The sequence below is a fragment of the Haemaphysalis longicornis genome, unplaced genomic scaffold (assembly GCF_048455015.1).
Source record: "Haemaphysalis longicornis isolate Haplotype H1 unplaced genomic scaffold, Haemaphysalis longicornis Haplotype H1 scaffold_9, whole genome shotgun sequence".
NCBI lineage: Eukaryota > Metazoa > Arthropoda > Arachnida > Ixodida > Ixodidae > Haemaphysalis > Haemaphysalis longicornis.
This window is the reverse complement of record NW_027526460.1, coordinates 124,910,514-124,936,239: the sequence shown is the minus strand read 5'-3', so window position 1 is coordinate 124,936,239 and position 25,726 is coordinate 124,910,514. Positions and strand designations below refer to the sequence as shown.

The following is a 25,726-nucleotide window of genomic DNA, read 5'->3' as shown; positions in this document are numbered from 1 at the left end:
TTGCTGCGAGAGCTGAGGTTGCTCTGCAGTTTTGCAAGTTGTTGTGCAATATAGTCCAGAATACCTGGATTACATAGCCATTTACGACTGATTTCAGGCGCCGTACGCATCAGTACTTGCACTTTCTACGGCTCCAAAGATGCCAACCTATTTCAGACCAGTTGTTCGCAAAGAGCTATTTAACTCAATAGTCTTACAACTTCCACGCATTTCTAGGTAGAATCTGCGCATTGCTCTCTGAAAGTATCTCAACCTTGCCGCAGCGCTTCACTTTGGTTTACAATAAAAGAATGAATGCAGCACTCATTTTTGCAAATGTTCGTTCTACAAATAAGGGACCTATCTTTTGCTTGAAATCTCCCCAGGGTTGGTTTCTGTGATGAAAGTTACACACACGACCCCATCCCCGATGCTAGTGTGTTGGCCAGTTTAGTTGAACTGTTACATTGTTTCTTCCCTTTTAACCACTTTAGTCAATGCAGCGCATTCTTGAAAGAGTTTGGCCACCAATTTGGTTTTACCAAAAAGTGACACTCAAGAAGAGATGCCAAACATAGGCATCAAGAACCCTGTGGGGTTTGCCTAGGTGTACTCCGGGAGAAGCCCCATGGGGCCTCAAACATCAAAGTCCTCGACGAGTCGCAGCTTCTGCACTTCCCCTTGACGGCGTCTTAGAGGCTGCTGTTGCAACTCGTCCGTCTGGGACAGTGTCATTCCGGCAGAGGATTACTCAGACATCTACGCTTAGGGGTGGACTCACACATACACGCGGCGCTCAGTACTGGCGAGATACAGGGCTGAAGTGGGAGCCGTCTTGATCTTTGGGAGTTTGGTGTGCGCACTAGCCATTCGAGGCATCCAATCGAAACGATTTATCCCAGTTGCTGAGGCCATATTGCTAGTACTTGAGCACTTGGACTGGACGTATGGAGACATGCTTCATGTATTCACAGACGGCTCTGTAGTCGACAGATGACAGAAGACCAGCGAAGTGGCCTTTGTGCTCCCCGCCTTGAATGTTTCCTGGGATCGTCTCGACCTAATGACGTCATCCACAATGTCCGAGTGTGTTGCCATTGAGGCAGCCTTAAGAAGATCAAAGCGCTTAGAGTATGGCGCGTCGTAGTTCCAACATACTCTACAGCAGCTCTACAAATTTTGATGCATAGACGTGCCAACGCTCTTTACGTCTTGTTCACGAGCTCAAGGAAAACGGCCGTAGTGTTTCCTTCCGGTCGCTTCTCTTCCACGTAGGTGTGCGAGAAAACGAAGTCGAGGAAAAGTTGGCTCGAGAAGCTCTTTCACATATTCCATCGCTGAGACTGATACAAAGTACCCGCGATTCTAAGGCAGGTGATCACTGATCATTTCGGATCCCTTTGGAGCCCTCAGTCCCAATCTTGTGTTACTAAATGAATGAAACAAGCAGAGGCATCATTACTGTTTCGCATCAGGACAAATTCAACCCGAACACTTGCTTGGCTTTATAAATCGAATCTAACATCATTAACCCTGTGCCCGACGTGTGGTATGCTTGGTGAGACCAGACATTTTTTTCATGGACTGCCCAGTGCATGCGATTGAGCACTCAGCATTATTTCAAAAACTTCTCAGAAGAGCAGCCTAGCATTCATCCTTCGACGACATACTATTTCGAAAAGGGCACTGGATGGCTAGGAGGGACACATGCATCTTGTCCTGAACTTTTTGAAGCACGTTAATCTCTCTGACTTTTGGTGATTGGCTGCGAATAGTCTTAAATGGCGCCTTGGGCGGAGCATTTGCCGGTGCACCTCGCAAGGCTAGGTCCCTCCCTTTGCGACTCACTCACTCACTCACTCACTCACTCGCTCGCTCGCTCACTCACTCACTCACTCACTCACTCACTCACTCACTCACTCACTCACTCACTCACTCACTCACTCACTCACTCACTCACTCACTCACTCACTCACCCACCCACCCACCCACCCACCCACCCACCCACTCGCTCACTCACTCACTCACTCACTCACTCACTCACTCACTCACTCACTCACTCACTCACTCACTCACTCACTCACTCACTCACTCACTCACTCACTCACTCACTCACTCACTCACTCAAGAAACTTTTTCCAGTGTTTGTGTACGGATCCCACGAGAAGACAAATGCTCAAGTGTTTTTTGTCGGAAACGTCTTTTACACTTGTACTGCCTACGGTACCCTTTCTAACCGTGAGGCCTTTACAGGAGACACGAGGCCGAGTGGTGCATATCGACAGCAGCCAAGCTCATAGCGCCCGTCATCAGCACTTCCTTTTCGGAAGGTTACGAGTGGTGAGATGCCGTTCGCATTCCGTCATGCGTGCACACATTTTTAAATCAATTTGCACATATCCTGTAATATTCATTGTTTTATACTAATATTAAAATCTCGTATTAAGAAGCATATTTGCAGTCGTAGCAATTCTGAAAAAATTCTTTTTCGAGGCTGGTTTGCCACAACATAGGGACACGCTGGCCCTGGTATTAGTAGTTACTGCAGTTGAAACAACAAAAAGGCACATCAATATTAAAGTATTGTAAAAATAACGCACAAATACAAAGGTAACTACAAAATCGAAACTTTGAGCCATTTGATAGCAGACTCACCTTCAGGAGGTGAACACCTACAGTTTTGCTCCATTTTTTTACGAACATAAAGAGGGCCTATTGTGCAGATGAGTAGTTAAGCATGCTCCAGGTTCTCGAAATTTGGTTGAAGTATTTTTCTTGACGCGAAAAATCGGTTATAATAATGAATAAATACGTGGCTAGGGGACACTTTATATGCATACGCGCGTAGCAGAATGCGGTGTGAAGAGTAAAAAAATGAGTTGTGAAAAGTTTGGGTGTTTAATTGCATGTTGAAAATTCCAGCGAAGCTGCATGTGGCTGGTCCCGTAGAATTTTTGTGTTCATGGGCACAAACTCCCAGCGCAGTGTGTGTTGAAGCAGGATTTGTACTTTGGTTGTGTGTCATGCAGTGGAAATTTTCGACAGCTCTCAAACGTTCGCATGCTCCACGATAATGAATTGGGCTGCATTAGAAAAAACATTGGCTACTTTGACTTTCAAGCCAACGCGACAGTGTTGCAAGAACCTGGTTCGGTAGTGAAATTGAGGCCACGTGTGGTTAGAAGCAGCGCATGTATGGGGGGAAACGGTGTGAGCAACAGAGAGAACGTGAGAAGCTAAGGCGTCCATGCGAAAAAAATTACGCCCACCTCCCCTCACGGGAACCCTGGTGTGATGCGACGCTGCGGGGCGTTCAAGCGCAAGCGGAGAGCAACCGTCGACCGAAAGGCCGCCGGAGGGCGGCACACCGGTTATATGCGCAGCGCGCCCGAAGGAGAGGAGACCGCGGAAAGAGAGAGTACTGCACATGCGCAGCACCACGCGCAGCGCCGCCCACCGGCGGAGTGAGAGCGCGCTGGGTCGCACACGCGCAGATGTTGAGAGAGAGTGTTCGCTCTCACCTGGGCACGCGCCGGCGCCAGTGCGTCTGCCGCGGCTATGACGCAACACAATCCAACACAATCCACTTTAATCCAAGCACAATCCAAGCCAAGCCAAGCCAAGCCAAGTTAATCCAATCGAATCCAATCCAATGCCCCTCGCGAGAGAGTGTTCGCTATCGGAGAGGAGAGGGGGTGAGCGGAGGAGAGTGCGGACGCCGCCGCCGACGACGACGACGGACGCACGCAGGAAGGACAGGGCCGCCGACAAGAGACGCTCCCAGCGTCGCATCTAAAAGAATGCCGAAGATTGTGCTTGATAGGCCGGCAAGCGGCAGGCCAGAGAAGATGACGCGTGTCGCTAAGCAGAAAACACAGCAAAATATGCAAGCACCAGGCTGCCAAAGCGGTTAACTTGAAAGGAGCATGCGCAAAATACAAGGGAGCCTTTCTGGACAGACAATTCGGATTTTGATGAGGAGGATCGGTTCACTCATATTTCTTGTGCACGCGGTTGAACTGACACATCGGACTGTAGGCGACATGCTGACTCTTAACTAACGTATCATGTTTCTCTAGAAACATCAGAGTTTTTTGCGGCGACGTTATGACCACATTCAGCATGTTCGCTCCTAATGCTATGAGGTCTGGCCGTAACCACCATTTGCAGCTTCGCTGGCCTTAAATTTTTTTGGTTGTTCCTTTGCAGGTGTTTGGAGCAAATCAAGTCGTCCGCATATGCGTACATTGCCAATGATCTAGAAATCAGCAAGGCGGTCGCTTACCTGAGGAAGCGGGAGTTCAATCAGGTTGGTGGGAAATGTCTCCAAGTTTCTCTAATATCACTCGCTGTGTTTTCAACGTAAGCTACACTTTTGAAGTTTGCCGCATCCATAGTGAGCAAACATTCCAATTTCTTGCAGGCAATCGAAACCCTCAAGGCATTCGAGAAAAAGGACACCAAAGTTGCCAGCACTGCAGCCACGAATCTATGCTTTCTCTACTACCTGGTAGATATACCTGTGAAAACAATTAGCACGCCCTTGCTCGCTAACGAGCACCTACATTATTTTGTTGTTCCAGGCCGACAGTGAACCACACCACATATTATTTTGCCTTTGTGACGTACTGCAGCCACTCGGAGGAAATGAATTGATAAAAGGCCTTGCAATGTCTCCGAGTTGACCAGTTTTGTGGAGTAACTATGAGGATAGACTGATTGATATAGCTTTATTTAGCGAGCACCAGTCGAGATACAGTGCATGACGGAACCAATTTTTAAAGATGAACAACTGTGAGCGGTCACTTCTGAAGTGTTGAAACTTGATATGATTACTACATAATCGTAGGGATGAAGACAGCGTGACGGATGGGACACAGAATAAGCTGAGACAGACGTTCTAATTGCTTCAGGACACCACCTTTATGCAAGCTGTCACATTTGACTTGGTGCAGTATGATAAAGATTCTTTTTTATTCTCACTACGGCATATATTTTCAACTGTATAGGCTGCCGTTCTGTAAAAAGCTGCAAAAATGCACGGTTTATGTTTTGCAGCAGCTACACCTTATTTCCTTGGCGGTTGCCTGAAATCAAATGTTACACGATTATTCATGACAACGGTGCATGGGAATATAACGCAATTGCAGCAACGTGCGCATTCTAACTGCTGTAATTAAATAAATGTTGCTGTTAGGAACCTCAGTGAATTAACGTCGGAAACAGCGATTTTTCGCCGAAAAACAGCTGTTTTTCGCCGCTAGTAATATAAAAAAAAAAAACTGAGTGAGCATTTCTCCTCCCAGACGTGAAGCATTCAGCCTGACTAGCAACCTGGCAGTTGCAAATCAGCCTTTGCCGCTAACTTCCCAGTAACTGTCGAAACGGGTGCGTTGACCTTTTTGTCGCCGAGTCGACTGAAACAGCGGAGGGGTGCAAATTCTTAATTCCATTGAAGAATGTGGCTCAGGCATGAAAGTATCACAGACTGTACTCTTAAGATCAAGCGATTGTCGCTACACTTATCTAGAGACAAGCATTTAAGACAAGTTTACTGATGTGATGATAGGCGACCGCATTCTAAGACGTTTGCAGCGAAATGTCGACGAGTGCGAAGGACAGCAACAAACATTAAGAAAGCACTGAACGTTATCCTGGAGGAGATGCTCATTGGGCAATGCAAGGAATCAAGTGCGCTCATGCGCGTTATAGTTATCTGAGTCTCGTCGACCAGTGTCTCCTTCCTTATTTTATTACCATAGAACAATGGGTATGTGAGGGAGCAGTGAGAGCAAATAAGACAAGCCCTTGACACTAGCACTTCTTAAAATCTGTGCAGCAAGGCGAACTCTCGCAGGCTGACAAGTATGCCGACCAGGCCGTTCAAGCAGACAGATACAATGCCGGAGGTGAGTGCTGTTAAATACACGCATCCTGCACATAATATCGCACGTCAAATCTCTGAATGGTGGACGCGGTTATGACATATGTTCTATCAGTACATTGTGCAATTCAGACGAGCCTCTTACGCTGTACAATTAAAGGAAAAATACTAGGCGGTTGCGAGCAAGTTCTATGAAGAAATTCTAAGTGGTCGTTTTGTCTTTCTCTGCCATCATTTTAGTAGGAAAACAAATAAATGAACAAGAAAATAAACAATGCATTTCTTTCTTGGCTTCACGCAGCACTGGTGAACAAGGGCAACTGTTGTTTCTCCAACAATGACTTGGAACGTGCCGTAGAGTACTACCGTGAAGCCCTCACCACCGAAGCCAGCTGCGCAGAGGCCCTCTACAACCAAGGTGGGCGCATCGTTTGTACCCTGGTCGGGAATTTGCAGACCATTGTCTTCGTGGAATGCACATCGTGGGGTGCATTTACTCTTGACGTGACTTGAGAATGGCATGTAAGAGAGATTTCGCGTCGTGAAGGAAGAGGCCATTGGCAGTTGCAGATTCGGCGACCACGTTCGCCACAATCCAGTTGTGCTTGGTCACCTGAGGTCCAAAGATTGAGGTACACCATGCACTTCTGGGGATGTAGTGCTGTTGGTTACCTGCATCTGTGCTATAATAACGAGAAGTGCTTTTCCTACCTTATTTCAAAAAGGTGCCCCTGTCGGCTGGTAAAAAGGGCATACGTAGTCGAGCCATCGTACAGTGCGTACTATCAGTCGGGCCTCACAATGACTCTGCCAATTCCAAACAAAATGTGACGCGCACGTTTCTATGGTCCAGCAGTGCCCCTCACGGAGGGCGCTGCAGGCTGGGAAATCCAAGTCGTCCGCTAGGTTCGCCTTCTTTGCAGCTTGGACAAGCGAGAAGCCACGCAGTGAGGTGACATTATAACATTGTGCCGAATGCGTAGATTGAATTACCTGCCAATGTTCCAACATAGTGTTTATCTAACCGGGCGAACACTAGATGCAGAGACTCTGGAGCCAGGCGAAACTACTTCTTGTTTGAAACCGAAAGTAAACTAAGACGAAGCTTTCACTGCAATGCCAAGCCGGCATCGCAGTGCTAGTCCGTATTATCACGCGTTGGAATACATAGATGGCCATACGGTGAAAACATATGTTTAAAGCAACATCTCACTGCCCTTGTGCACTTGCTGCAATGCTTTTCTATAACTGAAGGGCATGTGCGAGCAGTCATTAACGACATCACTGTATAATTCACGAAACCGGTACCGGTTTCGTGAATTATACAGTGATGTCGTGACATCCTTCTGCCCAAGCAACGTGCACACTCCCATTTGGTAGTGGCAACTCAGGGCTGGCATGCATCGTTCAGCAGCCAGCCCAGGTTGAGCGGAACTTTTGACAGCGAAGCGAGGCGGTTTGTGATGTATACCCTTTATAATCTGTGGCTGCTCATCGGAATTACCACACTGCATTATCATATGTTCAAGTAATGCAACAATGAAATCTGCAGATTCTGGCGAATAATTACTATGATCTTTGGTAATGTTCTGCTCAATGTACACACGACATGCGTGCCTATCGCACACAGGACTAGCATACCAGAAGCTCGGCTCTCTGGAGGAAGCGCTCGACTGTTTTTTCAAGCTCAGGGCCATCGTGAAGACCATACCGCAAGTCGTCTACCAGATTGCCCGCACGTATCCTTGCCACGTGTTCCTGCGCCTGTGTGTGCACGTGCAGTAAATGCAACAAAGGTACTGCCTTTAACGAAAATAGGTGCAATAGTGTCAGTTGAAGAGAAATACAGCCTCCATGCTCACTAAAAGGGTTCAACTCAAATTGAGGACGACTCAGAGAGCAATGGAATGGAAGATGATAGGTGTGACATTAAGGGACAATAACACAGCGGGATGGGTCAGGGAACAAACGCGTATAAGGACATATTAGTAGAAATTGAAAAGAAATGTGCGTGGGTAGGGTGTGTAATGTGAAGGCAATATAACAGTTGGTCATTAAGGGTAACAGTGTGGATCCCTAGAGAAAGCAAGCGTGGCAGGGGAGCAAGAAAGTTAAGTGGGCAGATGAGATCAAGAAGTTCGCGGTGATAAATTGGTCGCAGTTAGCACAGGACCCCGATAATTGGAGATCTTTGGGAGAGGCCTTTGCCCTGCGGTGGGGGTAGACAGGCTAACGATGATGATGACGACGATGATGATGATGATGACAGCCTCTAGAATGTTAGAGTGTGCCAATTTGCTGGATGTTATCGCTCGGTGTCTTCGTGGGATGTGATCCTTGACGCCAGCAAAAAGGTACGAGCTACAAAGAAACATGGATGAAGCCCTTGAATGGTAAGATCCATATGACGAGCATGTGTGTAGTCTTGTTTATAAAAGCTCGTTTTCGTTCAACTTGTATGGGTGGCAGTTGCGTTTGATACAAAAGTCTGTTGAAATAATTTTTTCAAATTGGTTTTAGTAAAACTAGAATAAAGACCGCATCCAGTGTGATGTGTAATTTTACAGAAGCAGCCAAAAATACAAGGGGCTCTATTTTCCCGACCATGGCTCCTTGACATGGTGCTCGTTTTTTAGCGTGCTGCATGAGCGTGCACACTTAGCAGCGTTACTGCTAAATGCCATTTCCAGTTTGTAGTGTTCCCACCTATGTTGCGTAATTATTATGAATTTATGACTTCACTCTGCCGGGAAAATGAACTCATGCACAACGCGTTTGCCTCGCCCGTTTGTGCGCTCAGTCACGAAGATCGATCTTACTGCACATAAACGAATAATGTTTACGATGAAGTCACTTCCAATGCTGCAGTTGTTTTCAGTAATGAGGTCACAAGAACATCAGTTTCGTAGGAGCTGTCACCTCCAGGGTCACAGAAGCAGTAACCAGAATCAGGAAAATGGATATTCCAACAAATGCTTTGCGCTTAAAATTAAGCACCTACAGGCACATCTATGTTGCGACCATAACATAGAACGAAAGCGTATGGAGACCCACGTTGCCATCTGACTCGTAATGCTTAGTGAGAATTGATTTATTGGTGTCGGTCAGGCGCAAACGCCTTTGCATTCCTATGAGAAGAGGCGGTTTCATCACTGTCGCTGAACTCATTCGCGAGGATTTTTCTGCCGCTGCATGTCGCCTTGTCATAGCAAGTTTGCAATAAATTACCTTTGTTGCTTACTACGCGTTGTGTCATTGCTCACGTGATCTACAGAACAGCTGCTATTAAGAATATCATTCAGTTTCCTTATATCCACTTTTGCTCTAGTGGCCACTATTCAGTACGTTATTCACTGCGTAGTATGCAACACTTAGGTGGATTTTCAGCTGGGAATAATGAATCGAATTTTGATTCCCTTCACTCTCACATGATGATGAAGGCCTGCACTGAAGGCCTGCTGCTTTCAAGGCACCACAGATCAGCTATATTGCTACTTTCTGTCATGAATTGTTCCCAAGACTAATTGTGAGCCGAAACCAGTTGCTTTACGGTTCGACTCCCAGTAGCGCCCAGATGGGGATTTGTTATAAACCGATTGGTCGCAGCTCCAATTTATCCTAGGGAGGGCAGGCATGCTTTCAAAGAGGCAGTGGCATTTCATTGTGCCGGTACAGAGTTCTTGTCACTAATTCAAACTCTTGTCAGCAAGTATAGTGTCCATTGGTTTGGGCTAGTTGGTGTCAGTGATTTATTGCCTCATAGAGATAAAAAAGGGAAGACTTAACAAGCACACGCACGAACGTGGTACGCGTTTGCCTGTTACTTCTTTTTGCCATCTCCTTTTTTATGCTGTACGAAGCTATGTACTTCGCAAGGTGTTCAAGGACCACTCTCGACTGTAATGCAAAATGCTATCTGCTGCAGGTACCAGCAGCTAGTGACACTGGTTCCTACGGATCCGAGTCTGCTTTCAAAGATTGCCGAGATTTACGATTCCCAGGGCGACAAGCAGTTGGCTTTTCAGTTTCAGTCGGACGTAAGTCACACTTCTTTCTGCTATGAGTATTTCCAATGCGCTGGCTGGCTGTAGCGTATCTTTCGGTGTCCGCTGGGGTATTGTCTTATGACTAGAAGAAGCAACTTCATACAGGTCACCACTTCAACCAAAGTAATTTTCATTACGTCTTTTCCTTATTTCAGCATCGCAAAGGGCAAGTGCATAAAATGTTCACTGAGGGATAAAAAGATGTCTGTAACTTTGAGTTCTGTGCCACTGATATTAGCAGCGCCAGAAAAAAGAAGAAAATTATGACAAATGCAATAAATTGGAGAATCACAGTCTACCATCCCAAGAATGATCTGAAGAAAAAAAAACGAAGATTGTATTCAAACCGTTGTTATAAGAGGTTTGTACTGCGGAACCTGTCGCTGTTGAAAAAATTTTAAAACAAAGTTTGTAAACTTCTGGTATGAAAAAAATGTCTCAACATGGGAATGAGTGTACAAAGGCAAATTTTCACCGCTAAATTAACTGTGCGGGTTGCTATGACCTAATCATACACTTCTACAAACAATTTAATTGGCGTTGTAGCTTATGGAACACAGTAATACTTATAACACATGCAATCTCTGCTTTTAAATTAAAAACGTATGACGTGCATTCTCCGAACAAACAGGGCGACTTGTGGTTGCGTTGGTATCTAGTCCACTGTGCAACGTATTACGTGCATTGTAACAAACGGGTTGTCCTGTGATTGTGTTGGTATCTAGTCCACCGTGCGAGGGTGTTTTCTACTTGGAGATTAGTACGTTATTTTCTCTATTATTTTCACTAGAATAAGCGAAAAAACTGGTTCATTTGCTGAAAATTTGTAAGCTGTCAGTGCTGCCAGTGACAAGCTGACAAGAAGCCATTTCTCGCCCTTGTATTGATATCGCCTGCATATATGTAGTCATTACCTTCATTTCTCCATGTTGCTGCCTTTTCCGGTTTTTTTCGTTTGCAGTCATACAGGTACTTCCCTTCAAACATCGACATCATCGACTGGCTCGGGGCATACTACATAGAGTCGCAGCTTTACGAAAAGGCCATCAAGTACTTTGAGAAGGCTGCCATTATTCAGTGAGTTGACACTCATGCCCACATGAAATCCAGGGTTATTTTAAAAATGGTAGTCTTTCTTGGGCTACTTAAATACAAAACGTTTGGTCTTTCTGTCTGTCCCTCGACCTAGCCACCCGGCACAAAGTTAAAAAATTCTTGAACGAGACGTTTATATCAGCAAAACCTTTCCAAAATAATAAATCTAGTACATACTTCAAACTCGTCAACACTGTCCAAGAAAAAGAAAACATAATATAAATTTGAAGTGAAAAAACACAACAGATACTAGGAGTGTTGCTGTAATAAATATTAACGGGGGCGGAATTTTGGTAATAGCAAAGAAAGAAAACACGAAAGAATTGTTTAAGCTCAAAATACCGAAAAACGTGCGCTTGAGCATCGAGTTTGTGGCTCGAGCGACAAAAACAACAGCAACAAAAGGTCACAACACATAGCTTGCCGGCAGTGCGAGCGCGAGAAAATTGAATTAAATAGCGCGAACCCCCATTACCTATATCATGGGAAAACCTAAACAGGAGGGGAATTGCGCGCGAGGTGAGTGGGGGAAAGAGGAAAAGCAGCGTAGCGGCGATTGACTATCATCTTTACGTGATATCTGCAGCAAAGCGAGCAGATACGCAACCATTTTTGTAGCGAGAGCTACAATGGCCGTATTCTCGCCGTTTCGCTGTGACCGGTGGCCGCACCGCGAGCTGAGCGGTTCCCTACCTGGTAGCAGTTCCTAGGGAACCTGCGGCGGCTAGGGAACTAATGATTACCTAGCCGCCACAGCTGGCAACGCCACTTGCCGCGCCATAATAAAGAAATAAAAATAAAATGTAATAATAAAAAAATACAAAAATAAAAGTGAAAAGAATAAACATTAAAAAGTAGAAAAAATCGCATATATAGAAGGGGCGGCTCGGTAGGATTCGTCATCAGGCTTCCTCGTCGGAACGAAACCAAGAGGAGGCAGCGAGCCGAGGAGACGGTAGAAAAACGATCCGGACGCTTCTAGAAGCGTCGTAACCGTACAGAGAACCATGCTAAACAATAACATTAACCGTACCTCTCGCTACACACACCCAGGCATAACTGAGGTAAGCCACAGCTATTTTTTTTCATGCTGTCCTGCGCACTTCCAATGGCTCTCCTTCCTGCATCAACTTATTCATTAAAAATTGCGTGCAGTTGCTGCACGCATCTTCTTGCACGCAACTTATTGCAGTTACTGCACGCAACACGTTCGAGCTCAGCACTTGCATCCAGCTCTGGCCACTTTTGCATGCAAGCAAAGTGCGTTCTACAGTTGACGGTCGCGTTGTTCTTGCAGACCGAACCAGGCGAAGTGGCCCCTCCTGGTGGCCAGCTGCCACCACAAGAGCGGCAACTACCAGCAGGCGCTTTCCACCTACAGGGCGCTCCACAAAAAGTTTCCGGAGAACGTCGAATGTACGTACTCCACAGTGTCATCATGTACTCATATGAAAATAATTTATTTTAGACTTTCGGTGCATGTGTCATTGGTGTTTACTGTTGTATTACGAGAATACTTGGTAGAGAGATCGCCGATGAACTGAACAGGTGCTGATCAATTGGTTAGAATATCTCCCGAAACATTTAACACATTAATTTTTGCAAGAAAACTCCTGAATGTGGTTACGCAAAAGGGTCGTCGTTGTAAATTTCTCGCTACTCGATCGTGAGTCGAACTACAAAAATATTTCTCCAACTTTTGGGAGTCTGGGAAAGACTGCTGAAACGGAGAACACATTTAACCGTGTCGTGCAACTGTTGCTCTGTGCCTCAAAGCATTTCACTGGTGCTTGTATGGCGCGCATATAAGTGAGCACCTTACTTCCTAGTACATGATGTTTGCACGTGGCGTTGGTTGCAAACACTAGAACTTACCTCCGTTCTGAAGCAGAGGTCTCTTTGAGCAAATGATTTTAGCAAGCATTTGCTCAAAGAATATCAATAGAAATCTTTACTCACTTTGGCACTACATGTGTAGCTACATCAGTTACTGTAGCACACTGAATCAGTGTGCTCTCTGGTGTTGTCATTTTTCTGCTATTTTACTGCGAGAAGTACAAATTCTTGCACCAAGTAAGCTGTAGTTCACTCCACAAAGCACTTTTTCTATATGTGGTTTCATTTGAGTTTTTCTATTAAACGTTCATTGTCAAGTCTATGTGTAAAAATAAGGGTTTTGGCACCTCCTTGGTTCAGAAAAACTCAGCCGTTAACAGATTGACCCAAGATGTTGTTTCATCTTTGCCAGATATGTCAGTATTGTTTTTTAACCGAAGAAAGCACGTGAAGAAAGGGGTCCATACAGCTTTCCTGACCGTTACGGGTGAAAATTGTGCATCATGTTACGACGGTAGCCTTCTGTCCAAGCTTAGTCAAGTCCTCTTGACTACTTCTTAACAATGCTTCCTTTTGCAGGCCTGCGGTTCTTAGTTCGATTGACGGGTGACCTGGGTATGAGCGAGACAGCCGAATACGCGTCCAAGCTGAAAAAGGCTGAGAAGGCCAAGGAAATGAAGGAACATGTGAGGAAGATACAGTGTGATTCTCTTTTGCATGTGTGAATTCTATTGGCGGCAGCAGTATTGGGTGCCTGAACTCCGTACAATTGAAACCGCACCACTAACTCTTTCTATTTCAGCCACAAGCAATAGCCTTCAGTGCTGAATCTACAATTAGCCTCCTGATAGTATAAACGACAGGATCGAATTTAAACGGCGATGTATGAATGACAGGACTTCGGAACACAGCTCTTCTCTTAAATCTTCAGACGGGGCTGGTATGTCCGCCCATTGTCATAGTGCGGCTGCAGACTACTGTTCGAAAAGTGCAATTATAGGGCCGCACCATTTTTGAGCGAATGATTTTAGAAACCTTTATATTAGGAGCAGGGGACGGCAGGGGGGCATTAGCGTGGAATCTTTATGGGTAATGTGTGTAGCTATTGCTTGTGTGCATTTTTTACTTGCATGCTTTTGTGCATTGTGGCGAACCTTGATGTAATATTCACATGTGAAGCGGTCAGCTTCAGGCTTGTGTTTGAGTACTCCCCATGCGCAGCTTTCATTTAGTAGGAGGTTTGGTTTTCACTAAACTCAGTTTTTATGAGTCCAGTATCGTCCAGTGGGCTATGCTCTTGTATTTGCATCTGCTTAGTTGAATTTATTTTTCATACCACGAACCAACAGGCCACGTTTTCAGCTTCGCTAGTAAAAACAGCAACAACCAAATGGGAATTATGTTGCGCCGAATCCCTACAGTGAAATGTGCACGACGACCGGAAAAGCTTTTGTTGTGCAGCCTATGGAATAAGGACTGTTAGAAACAAGTTGCGTCCTAACAATCTGAAAATAACCGACTTGCCAAGTAAGGATGGCGACAGGCCCTGAACAGTCTTTCATATAAAGTAACTGTAGTAATGATAATATCTAAGGGAACTTTAGAGCAAATACTAGAAACACAAGTTCTAGTACTGAATAGAGGATACAAAAAATAGCGTGCTATGAAGCTACGTTCTCGTTTGGCGTTCATGTCCACGCCAGATGAACCTCTAAACAAGTGGTGTCATTTTTGCTGGCGTTCATGTCCACGCCAGATGAACCTCACAAGTGGTGTCATTTTTGCTGGTTTTGTGTCGCATTCCGCGGATAAATATTTTTCCAGTTTCACGAATAGTGCCGGTGTTCAACAGACAAGGTTGACTATGCTATACTCGGGTACAAGTTGATGGCAACAGCTCATGCAGTGTATCAATCTGCCGAAGGGACGAACTCGGTTGTCAGCGCGCACGCGTTTTTAAAGGAGATTGCGCCTAATGCGTGACATTGACTTCTCTTTCTCGCGTAGTTCCTTTGTCGTCGCTGCTATAATTTATAAGCCGATTAAGTCCGAAAAATTACGGAAATGACTCGCGTTACGCTCAAAATACTCGCAGTAACGCGCTCTTTGCGTTGCGCGGAGGAAAAGCCAGCCGAGGTGATAAGGCGCAGGCGTAACTTCTGTTGTCGTTCTCAAGCTTTACCCAAGTTTAATGAGGCGCATCAAACAGCTCAAGAAGACTACATGCAGATTATCGCGATTCTTTACAGTTGCCTGGCATATCCCTGCTGGTTGTATCATTAACGTACAGCATGCAACGTTTTTTTTAAACAGCAGAAAAAGAGAAGTAAAAACAAAAATACATAAGAATCGCAAGAATAAAATGTGGTTTATTGAACTCTGACAAAGCTAAGCGGAGCCTTTCTTCTCGAACTTAACACGTCATTACAGCCAGTAGTTTAACAACTATGTGGTGCTGTGTCGTCATAAATGTTCAAGTGAACATTGCTTAGTGTGCAGTTCCATAAATAGAACTGGCTCAGATGAGAATAATGTAAACATAGACTGACAAGCCAGTGCACTAACTTGGCTCACCTATAACAGTATAGTAGTTTGGGAAAAATATCAGCCCTTTCTGTTAATGCATCTTGCTTATTGTGTATGAAATCAATAAGAATTAAGATGGTCCATGTTTTAAAGCTGGGTACAATATTGTTGCGTCTTAGTAGACGGGGGTGTAGACAGCAGGATGGAGATGTACCTATTTATTAGGCGTAGCGCTACACCGAAGAGTAGAGGCAGCACGGCGAGTCTCAGCGAAGAAGGCTGAATCGTTCTGCCCGCGAGCGGTGAACCCACACACTTGCGTCGTCGTCTTCGAACACCCTGGCTGGCAAGGAGAGGGAACGTCACACTCGCTGGGGATTGTACACGAACACTGCACGGCGATCACGCATACCGCAAGCAGGGGATCGCTACTTGATAAATATCCACGTGACATTTTCCCCCTCGTCGATAGAGCATCGTCCCGATGCGTGCAAAGCTCTGGGAAAAAAAATGAATGCGCTCGAGGCATTGTCCCTCAACGTGTCAGGTAGGGCTTCATACGCACGACATGAACGACGTCCGGGCGGTGGTTACGCCGGCGTTGAGAAACGATTCCGTCGTCCACAACCTCATAGGTGACGTCGCTAAGTTGGCGCAAAACTCTATAGGGACCGAAGTAGCGTTTGAGGAGCTTTTCAGAGAGTCCCCGACGTCGAACAGGAGCCCATACCCAGACTCGTTCGCCGGGTTTGAAAACGGCAGTCCTGTGACGGAGGTTGTAACGGTGCGTGTCGTAGCGCTGTTGCTGCCTTGTTCGTAAGCGCGCCAGTTGACGCGCCTCTTCCGCTCGTTCCGTAAACTCATTTAGCTGCATGTTGTCGTTGCTGGTGTCGTGAGGCAGCATTGCGTCCAACATAGTGGTCACGGGACGCCCGTAAATGAGGAATAACGGCGTCATCCTGGTCGTGTCTTGTTGAGCCGTATTGTAAGCGAATGTAACGTATGGCAATACGGCGTCCCATGTCTTGTGCTCGGCGTCGGTGTACATACTCAGCATATCCGCTATTGTTTTGTTGAGCCGTTCAGTCAACCCGTTTGTCTGCGGGTAGTACGCTGTTGAGGTCTGATGTGCTGTACCGCTCAGTTGGATCACTGCGTCGACAAGCCCAGCAGTAAACGCTTTGCCTCTGTCCGTAATAACAATGGCCGGGGCACCATGCCGACGAACGATGTTGTCAATGAAAAACTTGGCAACCTCGAATGCAGTTCCTCTTTGGAGGGCTTTTGTTTCGGCATACCGAGTGCGGTAGTCGGTAGCGACTACAATCCACTTGTTTCCCGTGGACGACGTCGGAAATGGTCCCAACAGGTCCATCCCGACCTGTTCAAACGGCTTCTCGGGGATTTGGACAGGGTGCAGGAGGCCCGCTGGCCGGAGTGGTGGCGCTTTCCGTCGTTGACATTCACGACACGTGCGCACATAATGCCGCGCGGCTGCAGAAAGTTTTGGCCAGTAGTATGACTGCTGGATCCTAGTCAGGGTACGGGTGAAGCCGAGGTGACCCGCCGTCGGCTCATCGTGGCAAGCCTGCAGAACCTCGTTACGAAGTACTGCAGGTACAACAAGCAGGTAGCTTCGGCCACGCGGAGAAAAATTCGCTTTATACAGGACACCACCGCGGAGACTGAAGGATGACAGCGCTCTTGAAAACACCCGCGGCACAGTGGATGAACGGCCCTCCAAGAAATCAATCAGCGGCCGTAGCTCGGAGTCCCCCCGTTGCTGCTCTGACACGGAGGATGTGTCCAGCACTCCAAGAAAAGCGTCGTCATCGGTATAGTCATTCGCCGACGCAGGGCAAGCTGGTGCTCGCGAGAGGCAATCGGCGTCGGCATGCTCTTGGCCGGACTTGTAAATGACTTTGACGTCGAATTCTTGAAGCCGAAGGCTCCACCGAGCTAATCGACCAGACGGGTCTTTTAGGCTCACCAACCAGCAGAGTGAGTGATGGTCACTGAACACTGTAAATGGACGGCCATACAGGTAGGGTCGAAATTTAAGTACTGCCCAAACGACGGCGAGGGCCGAGTAGTTGGCTTCCGAAGAGGACAACGTTCGGCTGGCGTACGCTATCACCCTTTCGAGGCCGTCTTGCAACTGCAGAAGAACCGCTCCGAGTCTAACGTTACTGGCGTCGGTATGGAGCATGGTGATGGCGTTTTCGTCGAAATGGGCCAAGACAGGAGGTGTTTGCAACCGCTGGCGCAGCTCGTCGAACGCCCTCTGTTGCTCGTCATTCCAAAGGAACGCGACATCATCCCGTGTAAGGTTGGTCAGCGGAGCTGCAATGCGGGCGAAGTTCTATATAAATCTTCGGTAATAGGAGCATAGCCCCAAAAAGCGCCTCACGGCTTTCTTGTTGGTTGGCACGGGGAACTGGGATACCGCTTCCGTCTTAGTAGGATCAGGTCGAACTCCGGCACTGCTAACTACATGGCCGAGGAACAGGAGTTCGTCGTACCCAAAATGACACTTCTCAGGCTTCAGCGTAAGTCCGGCGGATCGTATTGCCTCGAGGACGGACGTGAGGCGTTCGAGGTGTTCTTCAAACGTGGTGGAAAACACGATCACGTCATCCAGATACACCAAGCAAGTTTGCCACTTTAGGCCCGACAGCACGGTGTCCATCAGTCTTTGAAAAGTGGCTGGAGCGGAACACAACCCGAACGGCAACACTTTAAATTCGTACAGCCCATCAGGCGTCACGAAAGCGGTTTTCTCGCGGTCCCGTTCATCGACCTCGATCTGCCAATACCCGCTTTTTAAGTCCATAGACGAAAAATAGCGGGCGTGTCGTAGTCTGTCGAGGGAGTCGTCAATGCGAGGCAACGGGTAGACATCTTTTTTGGTGACCTCGTTGAGTTTGCGGTAGTCCACACAAAACCGTAATGTACCGTCTTTCTTTTTCACTAACACCACGGGCGACGCCCAAGGACTATTCGACGGTGCGATGACGTCGTCTTCCAGCATTTGCTGTACTTGCCGCCGTATTGCATCGCGCTCCTTAGGGGCCACACGGTACGGGTTCTGACGGATGGGCCTCGTCGTTTCTCCGGTAATTATTCTGTGCTTTGTCAGATGCGTCTGACGGACACCTGACGTGGAGGAAAAACAGTCCGCATACTTTTTCAGTAGGTCGAGGAGCGCTCGGCGTTTTTCTGATGACAGGTTGGTGCTGACGTCTATTGCGAGTTTAGTGCTGGCTGTTGCGGTGGCACTAGTTTGAAGCACAAAACAGCCCTCTGTGTCGTCGACAGCTTCGAAGAAGGCTACAATAGTCCCTTTCAGGATGTGCTGGCGTTCATTGGCGAAATTGGTGAGCAGGAGGTTTCCGCGGCCACAGGACAGGTGCAGCAGGCCTCTCGCGATGGCAAAGCCGTGGTCGAGGAAGAGCGATGTGTGCAGCTCGGCAACGCCATCGGCAGTGCAAGGATCGTCGCACTCTACTGCGACAAACGCGCAGGATCGTGGCGGCACACTTACGCCGTCAGCGGCGATACGCAGCGGTAGACGTCGGTTCTCGGTAGGCTGTAATGGAGGCAGGTGCGTCGATAGGCTCACCCTGCCCTCGCCTATGTCTATAACGGCGTCGTATTCCCGCAAGAAATCCATGCCGAAGATTACGTCTTTGCAGCACCGAGGTAGAATGACAAAAGTGCCAACAAAGTCAGTGCCTCCTAGACGAATCCTGGCCGTGCATTTACCGATTGGTGTCATCAGGTGGCCTCCGGCGGACCGAAACTGAGGCCCGTCCCACGGAGTCTTTACCTTGCGCAACCGCTCGGCAAATTGCTGGCTCACGATAGAATAGTCTGCTCCGGTGTCCAGCAAAGCGGTCACCTCATGCCCGTCGATGGTAACGCTGAGCTCAGCACTAGCGCCTTCGTCGGCGTTAAGGGTCGTCGTCGTCGTGTGCTTACACAGCGGCAAAACTCTATGGGCGCTTTGTTCTCGTCGAGTGGTCGCGGCAAAACCATTGGTTGACGTCGGCGGCGGTTGGAGGTCTTCCGAGCTACTGCAATCAGCAACCTTGCCTCCCGAGGTCGCTTCGTCTAGTTTCCCCGCCGGGGGCTGGAAAACCGGACGTCGGGGTCGTATCGAGGGGCGCGACGAGTCGGCGGGAGGTGCGTTGCCGGAGAAGGTGAGCGGGATCGACGAGTAGGCGGTGTGGTGTTGCGTGCGGAGAGGTAGTCGGCGATTTCGGTCGGCCGCTGACCAAGACGGGGAGGAGGAGCAGCCGGAGAAAAGCCACGTAGTCCGATCTCGCGGTAGGGGCATCGTCTGTAGACGTGGCCAGGCTCACCGCAGTGATAGCACAGGGGTTGCCAGTCAGCTGTGCGCCACAAATCCGTTTTGCGAACCCGGGTCGGTGGGAATTTCTCCTGCGAAGTGTGCCACGACTGCACAGGCGGGGGTGGCTGACGGAAAGGGACAGTCGGCAGGTTTGGTGGCTGCTGACGCATGGCTGCTGCGTAGCTTGCGGGGCTCTCTTGCACGGGCGGGTCGGGAGGCGAGAATGCTTGGCGCAGTTCCTCGCGCACAATCCTGGCCACGGAGGGTGTCGGCTGTGGAGTCGCAATTCCAAGCTTGCCTAGCTCTTCGCGCAAGATCGACTTGATCAGTTCCCGCAAAGAGCTGTCGTCGGTCGTCAGGCTAGCAGTGGTCACGGGAGCGTTGGCGGACCTCCGAGAATACTGACGACTTCGCTCCTGCACAGCCCGCTCGATAGCCGTGGCCTCCCTGATGAACTCTTGCACAGTGCGTGGCGGGTTTCGGACAAGGCCGGCAAAAAGCTGCTCCTTGACGCCGTGCATAAGGTAGCGAAGTTTCTTCGCGTCCGACATGGCAGGATCAGCGCGGCGAAAAAGGCGTGACATGTCCTCGGCAAACATGGTGACACTTTCGTTGGGTTTCTGGATTCTCGACTCCAGCAACCGCAGCGCGTTCTCAGGACGATCCGGGTCGGAAAAGGCTTCCTGAAGCTCCTGGCGGAAGTCGGTCCAAGACGTGAATGTAGCCTCATGGTTCTCGTACCAAATACGAGCGCCGTCTTCCAACGAGTAGTACACCTGCCGCAGTTTGAGCGCATCGTCCCACTGATTAAAAGTGGCAACACGCTCGAAGTGAGCAACCCAGTCTTCCACGTCCTCGAAGGCATCCCCGTGGAATTTATTGGGTTCGCGAGGCTGGTGAATTACCACCTGTGGTGTGGCCATAATGGGAGCTTGCGGGGGCTTACGGGTGCGGACGTTGGAAAGACCCGGTAATTCAGGAGAGAGACCGAGCTTGCGCCGACTGCTCCGATGGACCGGCGTGTTGATGAGACACGGCCTTTCTGGGCTGGCGCCGGACAGGGATCCAGGCATAAGAAAACCCGTCTCCTCCACCAGTGTTGCGTCTTAGTAGACGGGGGTGTAGACAGCAGGATGGAGATGTACCTATTTATTAGGCGTAGTGCTACACCGAAGAGTAGAGGCAGCACGGCGAGTCTCAGCAAAGAAGGCTGAATCGTTCTGCCCGCGAGCGGTGAACCCACACACTTGCGTCGTCGTCTTCGAACCCCTGGCTGGCAAGGAGAGGGAACGTCACACTCGCTGGGGATTGTACACTAACACTGCACGGCGATCACGCATACCGCAAGCAGGGGATCGCTACTTGATAAAAATCCACGTGACAATATATTGAAGACCATACGGATTTTTTAAGGACGAACATGCTTTGGTATGTATTTGCCGACTGTTGCTATTGGGCTACATCGCCAGAAGGCTCCCAATCAGTGACTAATAACGAAGAGCACTGGAGGAGACCATTTAGCTAATTATCAAACCCGATGAATGATTCGATCAATTGTTCATAAGAAAACGCGAGAACTTGTTGGTCGCGGCGTTTGCCATCAGGTTGGGTGTAGGCCAGATACGTGGCAGCGGTTTGAAATGGAGAAAAGAGTAGAAGTATTAAATAGGTGTACCCTTATAAACCTTTTGCATGTGTGTTGATTTCGTTTAGTGTATAATTTGTGCTTCTATCTTTGCAGAGAACAAGTAGCAGCGGAAGCCGAAGTGGTAGTCGTCGGAGCAGTGGCCGCCTCTCCAGGGATGGATCGGCCAGTAGCAGTGAGAAAGCTCTGAGTCCTTTCGGAAACGCATTTTTATGGCAGGCGCCGCAAAATGCCCCAGAATTCTAGTGAACCCGGGTGCACTTATGTCATTATACTGGCTCTTGAGTTGTCAAGGGTGGGAGAAGTAATCAGGTATTGTCCGACAAAAAAGGGCGCAACACTGAGAATATAGGGACCGTGCGATCGTGGTGCCAGCTTGCACAAGAACATTGTAGGAGGCTGGCAGGATACGCGAGAAGATTTCCATAAACATATCTCATGTCTTGGCGCACTTTTATTTCATAAGTTATTTCATTCCATTCCCACCGATAACCGAGTAATCAAGCGCGTCCACTGCATTTCCCCTGCTGCGCATCCTAGTGCTGCTTATATAGAACGAGCCCGCACGACAACTTTTGACCAATTTTTTTTAACTACGCAAGTCTCCCGACTAGAACGATCTTGTGGCTGAAGTCGCTATAATCAGAAACCGTGACCGATTTAAGTGTGCCATTGAAGATGTCTGTTCATCTGAGTGAATATTGTTACCCACCGTGTTTCCGCCCGCCCCTCATGTAATGTACTGTCACTGGGACCCTTGAGGTGAAATAAATAAGTTCTGTTAACTAAACTCGGGGCAGTAACTAAGCTGGCACACAGGAACCAGAGCAGTCTTCCTTCTCAAAAACCCGAAATTTAAGCCGTACAAAAGTTTTGACAGAAGTATGGCCGTGACCTGATGTGCAACAGCACAACGTCCCAGCAGTCTTCATTGCTTTCAGGCCTTCGGGCGTTTGACACCACGGCGGGAACAGCTTGGATATATGAATCACCTGAATGTGGATTATGCAGAACATAGTAATTGCCTGCTATACAGACGTCTAAGCAACAGGCTGTACAGGTAGCACTTCCCCACCGGTTACCTGTTTCTATTACAAAACGTGCTTCATAATAGTTCAATACCTGTTCCAATTGTGGAAATCTCTATGCTGACGAAGTTCGCGTTGAGTCCAAGATTCATTGAACGTGGTGCCTACCCTTCTGTGCTTAGACTGTGTGGGAATTTTATTATTGCCAAACCGCCACCTTGAAGCCGTATACCACTATCCGCGGTATGTCGAAAGTCTCAGAGCATAACCATGACCAAAATACCCATTCTGTTCAACTGAAACCAGGATAGTGCTGCTGCGGCAACATACAAAAAGAAATTTACATGTTAAGAGAGTGTTACTCTGCCATGAGCATGCCTGGGACTCTGGGCTTCAAAAAGTGATTGGTATGAAGGATGCCAATGCGTCTCATATTGCGAAACAATTTGCTATTGCAGCTGGAGTCACCCCTGTGCGTATTTATATGACCTCTTTTTGTGTGTCTGGCTTATTGACACAGTTTTAGTGTTACGAAAAATGTCGCCTTAAAAACGCGTGCTACGCGAAGTGAAACCTATGTGTCATGCGGCAAAGAAACCTCTTTGCATTGGCGGCAAGGTTCGGAAAGGAGGAGAAAAAGGGGAGTGTTGTGGAGGGTTTTGTGGACCCCCTTAAGCTGGCTCTCAAACTTATTGAGGTCCGCGGAGACCTACAGGAGAACAACTGTCGTAAGACATGCTGGGATATGTACGAAATTCAAGCGTGCGTGAGATTTTCACGTGGGCAGTCATCTTTGTGATATCAAAGCCATGTCTCGTAAATCTTTATATCATACATGTGGTATGGATATTGTCGCCATATTTTCAGCAGGGACATACGTACCGGTACAAGAAAGCGCTGAGAGTTGCATTATGAAAGCTGGCTGCCCAAACAAAATGCAACTCCATTCAAAAATGCAACCTGTTTAATACACTCGCACTGGGCAAAAATATGCTTCTGCTGCCTAATTAGGCTAATACATCCAGAAAAGTGCGTATTAAAGTTTTAATGCACCTGGCTGCCCCGTTGAACAGGCATGCAAATAGTATACTTTATCATTTGCTCATGACTTGCTTACAAATAACTACCATGGGTCACTGCGAATACAACAAAAAGTCAACAGAAACTCCACACTAGAAAAATCATTGTGCAGACCACAATGAAAATTTTGTTAAGTTGTTAATGTGTAAACTCGATCAGTATTGAAGTTCTGTTGACTTTCTGTTTAATTAATAAGAACTACACGAAATGTCACCAGATATTCAGAAACCAAAGGGTGACTTTAGATGGCCAATGCACTGACACTTCTGGAGCATGACGGAAACCTTTCTTCAGATTTGATAAAAAAGAAGAAAGCTTGCTGTGAGATGCACTGCTGCTATAACTGCTCCGTTGGTCAGGCATATCTGGCTGTAGGTTCAGGCGGCCCCACAAAGTGGGCGATACTGTCTTTGCCCAACAAGAAATAAATATGTTGGACAGCGACTAACAGCATTAATAAATATGCCCGTGGTTGCAAGGTTCAGAACAAAACCTTCGAGTCGGTCTTAAGCGCACAAGTATGGCGCGCAGTAAATGTAATGCAGAAAAGGAGCGTAAGGGGCTTTAGAAAAAGGATTAAATGCCAGAGAAATTGAATCTGAATACTCATAAATATATACTCATAAACATATTTACTCCTGTTCTCTTTTTCCCTTTTTCACCAGACAACAGTGTGCAGTCAGAGCCCGCGACAATGAAAGGTCAGCAGTCGGGCAGTTCAGGCCGGACAACCCGTCACCAGATACCACTGGTGGAGGACGAGGAGACATACCAGGCGTCTACCAAGGAAGTCGGTGCGCCCACTTATGCTTACTGCTAGCTTTTCTGTGCGCGGACTCCATTAACAGGCTTCAAGAAGTATATACTCACTAGAAAACATTGCGTTCAGCAGAAATGAGTGCAATAAAGGTAGGTGCTGCGGTACCAGTCTTGTGCAGGTTATCGCTTTGGTTTTAAAAAGAAGTTGCAATATAAAAACAAGACAGAGGAAAGGAATAATGCAGAATACTGCCAAGGGGACTGCCAAGTGATCATTACACGTATGGCTTGACCTTCATAAGTGAACATAAAGTAAAAAATAGCATTCACAGAAGAACAAGAAAAAAATGACGAACACTTTTCGTACCCTAAAAAGCTATTTTCATCGAAACAGCCCATTTTCACTTGTGTGAACACTATTGCATTAGGTTAAAGTAGCACTGACACCAAATTCTTGTGTTACGTTTTTTCGCTGCTATGGGGGCCTACCATCCCACTAATCCTTGAATAATACTTTAGAAGGTCCATCCCAGGGTAAATATTTATTTGCAGCTTTGTTTATGTTAGTTTCCGTTTCGGTGAAAGGAGGGCCCTCTTGACGTCACTGTTATCGTCGCACCACATCCGATGTGGACGCACGCGCGCGCGTCACACCGGCTGTAATCCCACGCGCTCGGGCAGCATGACGTCAGTCCAAAAACTGTTATGTGATGCACAAGGCGGAGCCGCGCACACCAACACCAGCAGTCCGCCTTGGCTACTTAACGGAAGTCCTGACGTCGATAGTCTGCGGCGATGCGCACATGGTGTCATGTTCATGCCGATGTATAAAGGGTGTCCGTTCCAAGCTTTCTCGTGCAGGCAAAGATTAAAATTGATTTAAAATGTCTTCTTCTGAACTATTTCGGCTTAAACTTCCTAAGGTATCTCCATATACAGGGGAAGCGTTTTACATAGTTATCTGAACTTTGAAATTTCGTGTCAGTACTCCTTCAGTGTGTATGAGGCAAAAATTCATTCTATTGGAACTCAGCCGACAGTCTGTGTCCTGTGGCACAGCCAATGGGTGGCCCAGGCCCCACTTACCCAATTTGAAAATTTTCCAGCGGAAAGGTGAATAAAAAGAACTAAATGTAATAAAAACAAGGTATTACAATATCGCAGACATGTTGCTCACATTACTTTCATGTAGGCATCGTACATCCTCTGCATAATGCACACATCGACAGGGATGAAGTAATAACAAAACTTTATACCGTTCATGTGTTGTAATGTCTGCACAAGGTGTCGTCATGGGCATGGATATATAAGTTAAACAAGATAGCAATGTCTTGTTCAGTTCACATTCACAACCACACCTGTCATTGCATGCCCATCATAATAATAAACTTGAAACACACTCTTAAAGTGGGTGTATGCAGCGCCCCCCGCTCTGTGCTCGGAATAATTGTTGGCTACGGGCCCGCTGTGTATGTTTTTCTTCATTTATTTCTC

General features: G+C 47.4%; 1 protein-coding gene across 1 annotated transcript in view; it reads left to right on the top strand.

Annotated features, from left to right (window-relative positions):
• Nompb (intraflagellar transport protein 88-like protein nompB) overlaps window positions 1-25,726 on the top strand; it is a 60,058-nt gene that overhangs the window by 30,358 nt on the left and 3,974 nt on the right. Inside the window, exons 12-24 of the mRNA XM_077683145.1 lie at window positions 2,233-2,319; window positions 4,189-4,288; window positions 4,403-4,489; window positions 5,819-5,888; window positions 6,165-6,281; window positions 7,494-7,602; window positions 8,218-8,256; window positions 9,789-9,900; window positions 10,871-10,986; window positions 12,302-12,420; window positions 13,420-13,526; window positions 21,462-21,540; window positions 24,139-24,267. Coding sequence (XP_077539271.1) covers window positions 2,233-2,319; window positions 4,189-4,288; window positions 4,403-4,489; window positions 5,819-5,888; window positions 6,165-6,281; window positions 7,494-7,602; window positions 8,218-8,256; window positions 9,789-9,900; window positions 10,871-10,986; window positions 12,302-12,420; window positions 13,420-13,526; window positions 21,462-21,540; window positions 24,139-24,267 — 1,271 coding nt within the window. The remainder of the gene's footprint in view (window positions 1-2,232; window positions 2,320-4,188; window positions 4,289-4,402; window positions 4,490-5,818; window positions 5,889-6,164; window positions 6,282-7,493; window positions 7,603-8,217; window positions 8,257-9,788; window positions 9,901-10,870; window positions 10,987-12,301; window positions 12,421-13,419; window positions 13,527-21,461; window positions 21,541-24,138; window positions 24,268-25,726) is intronic.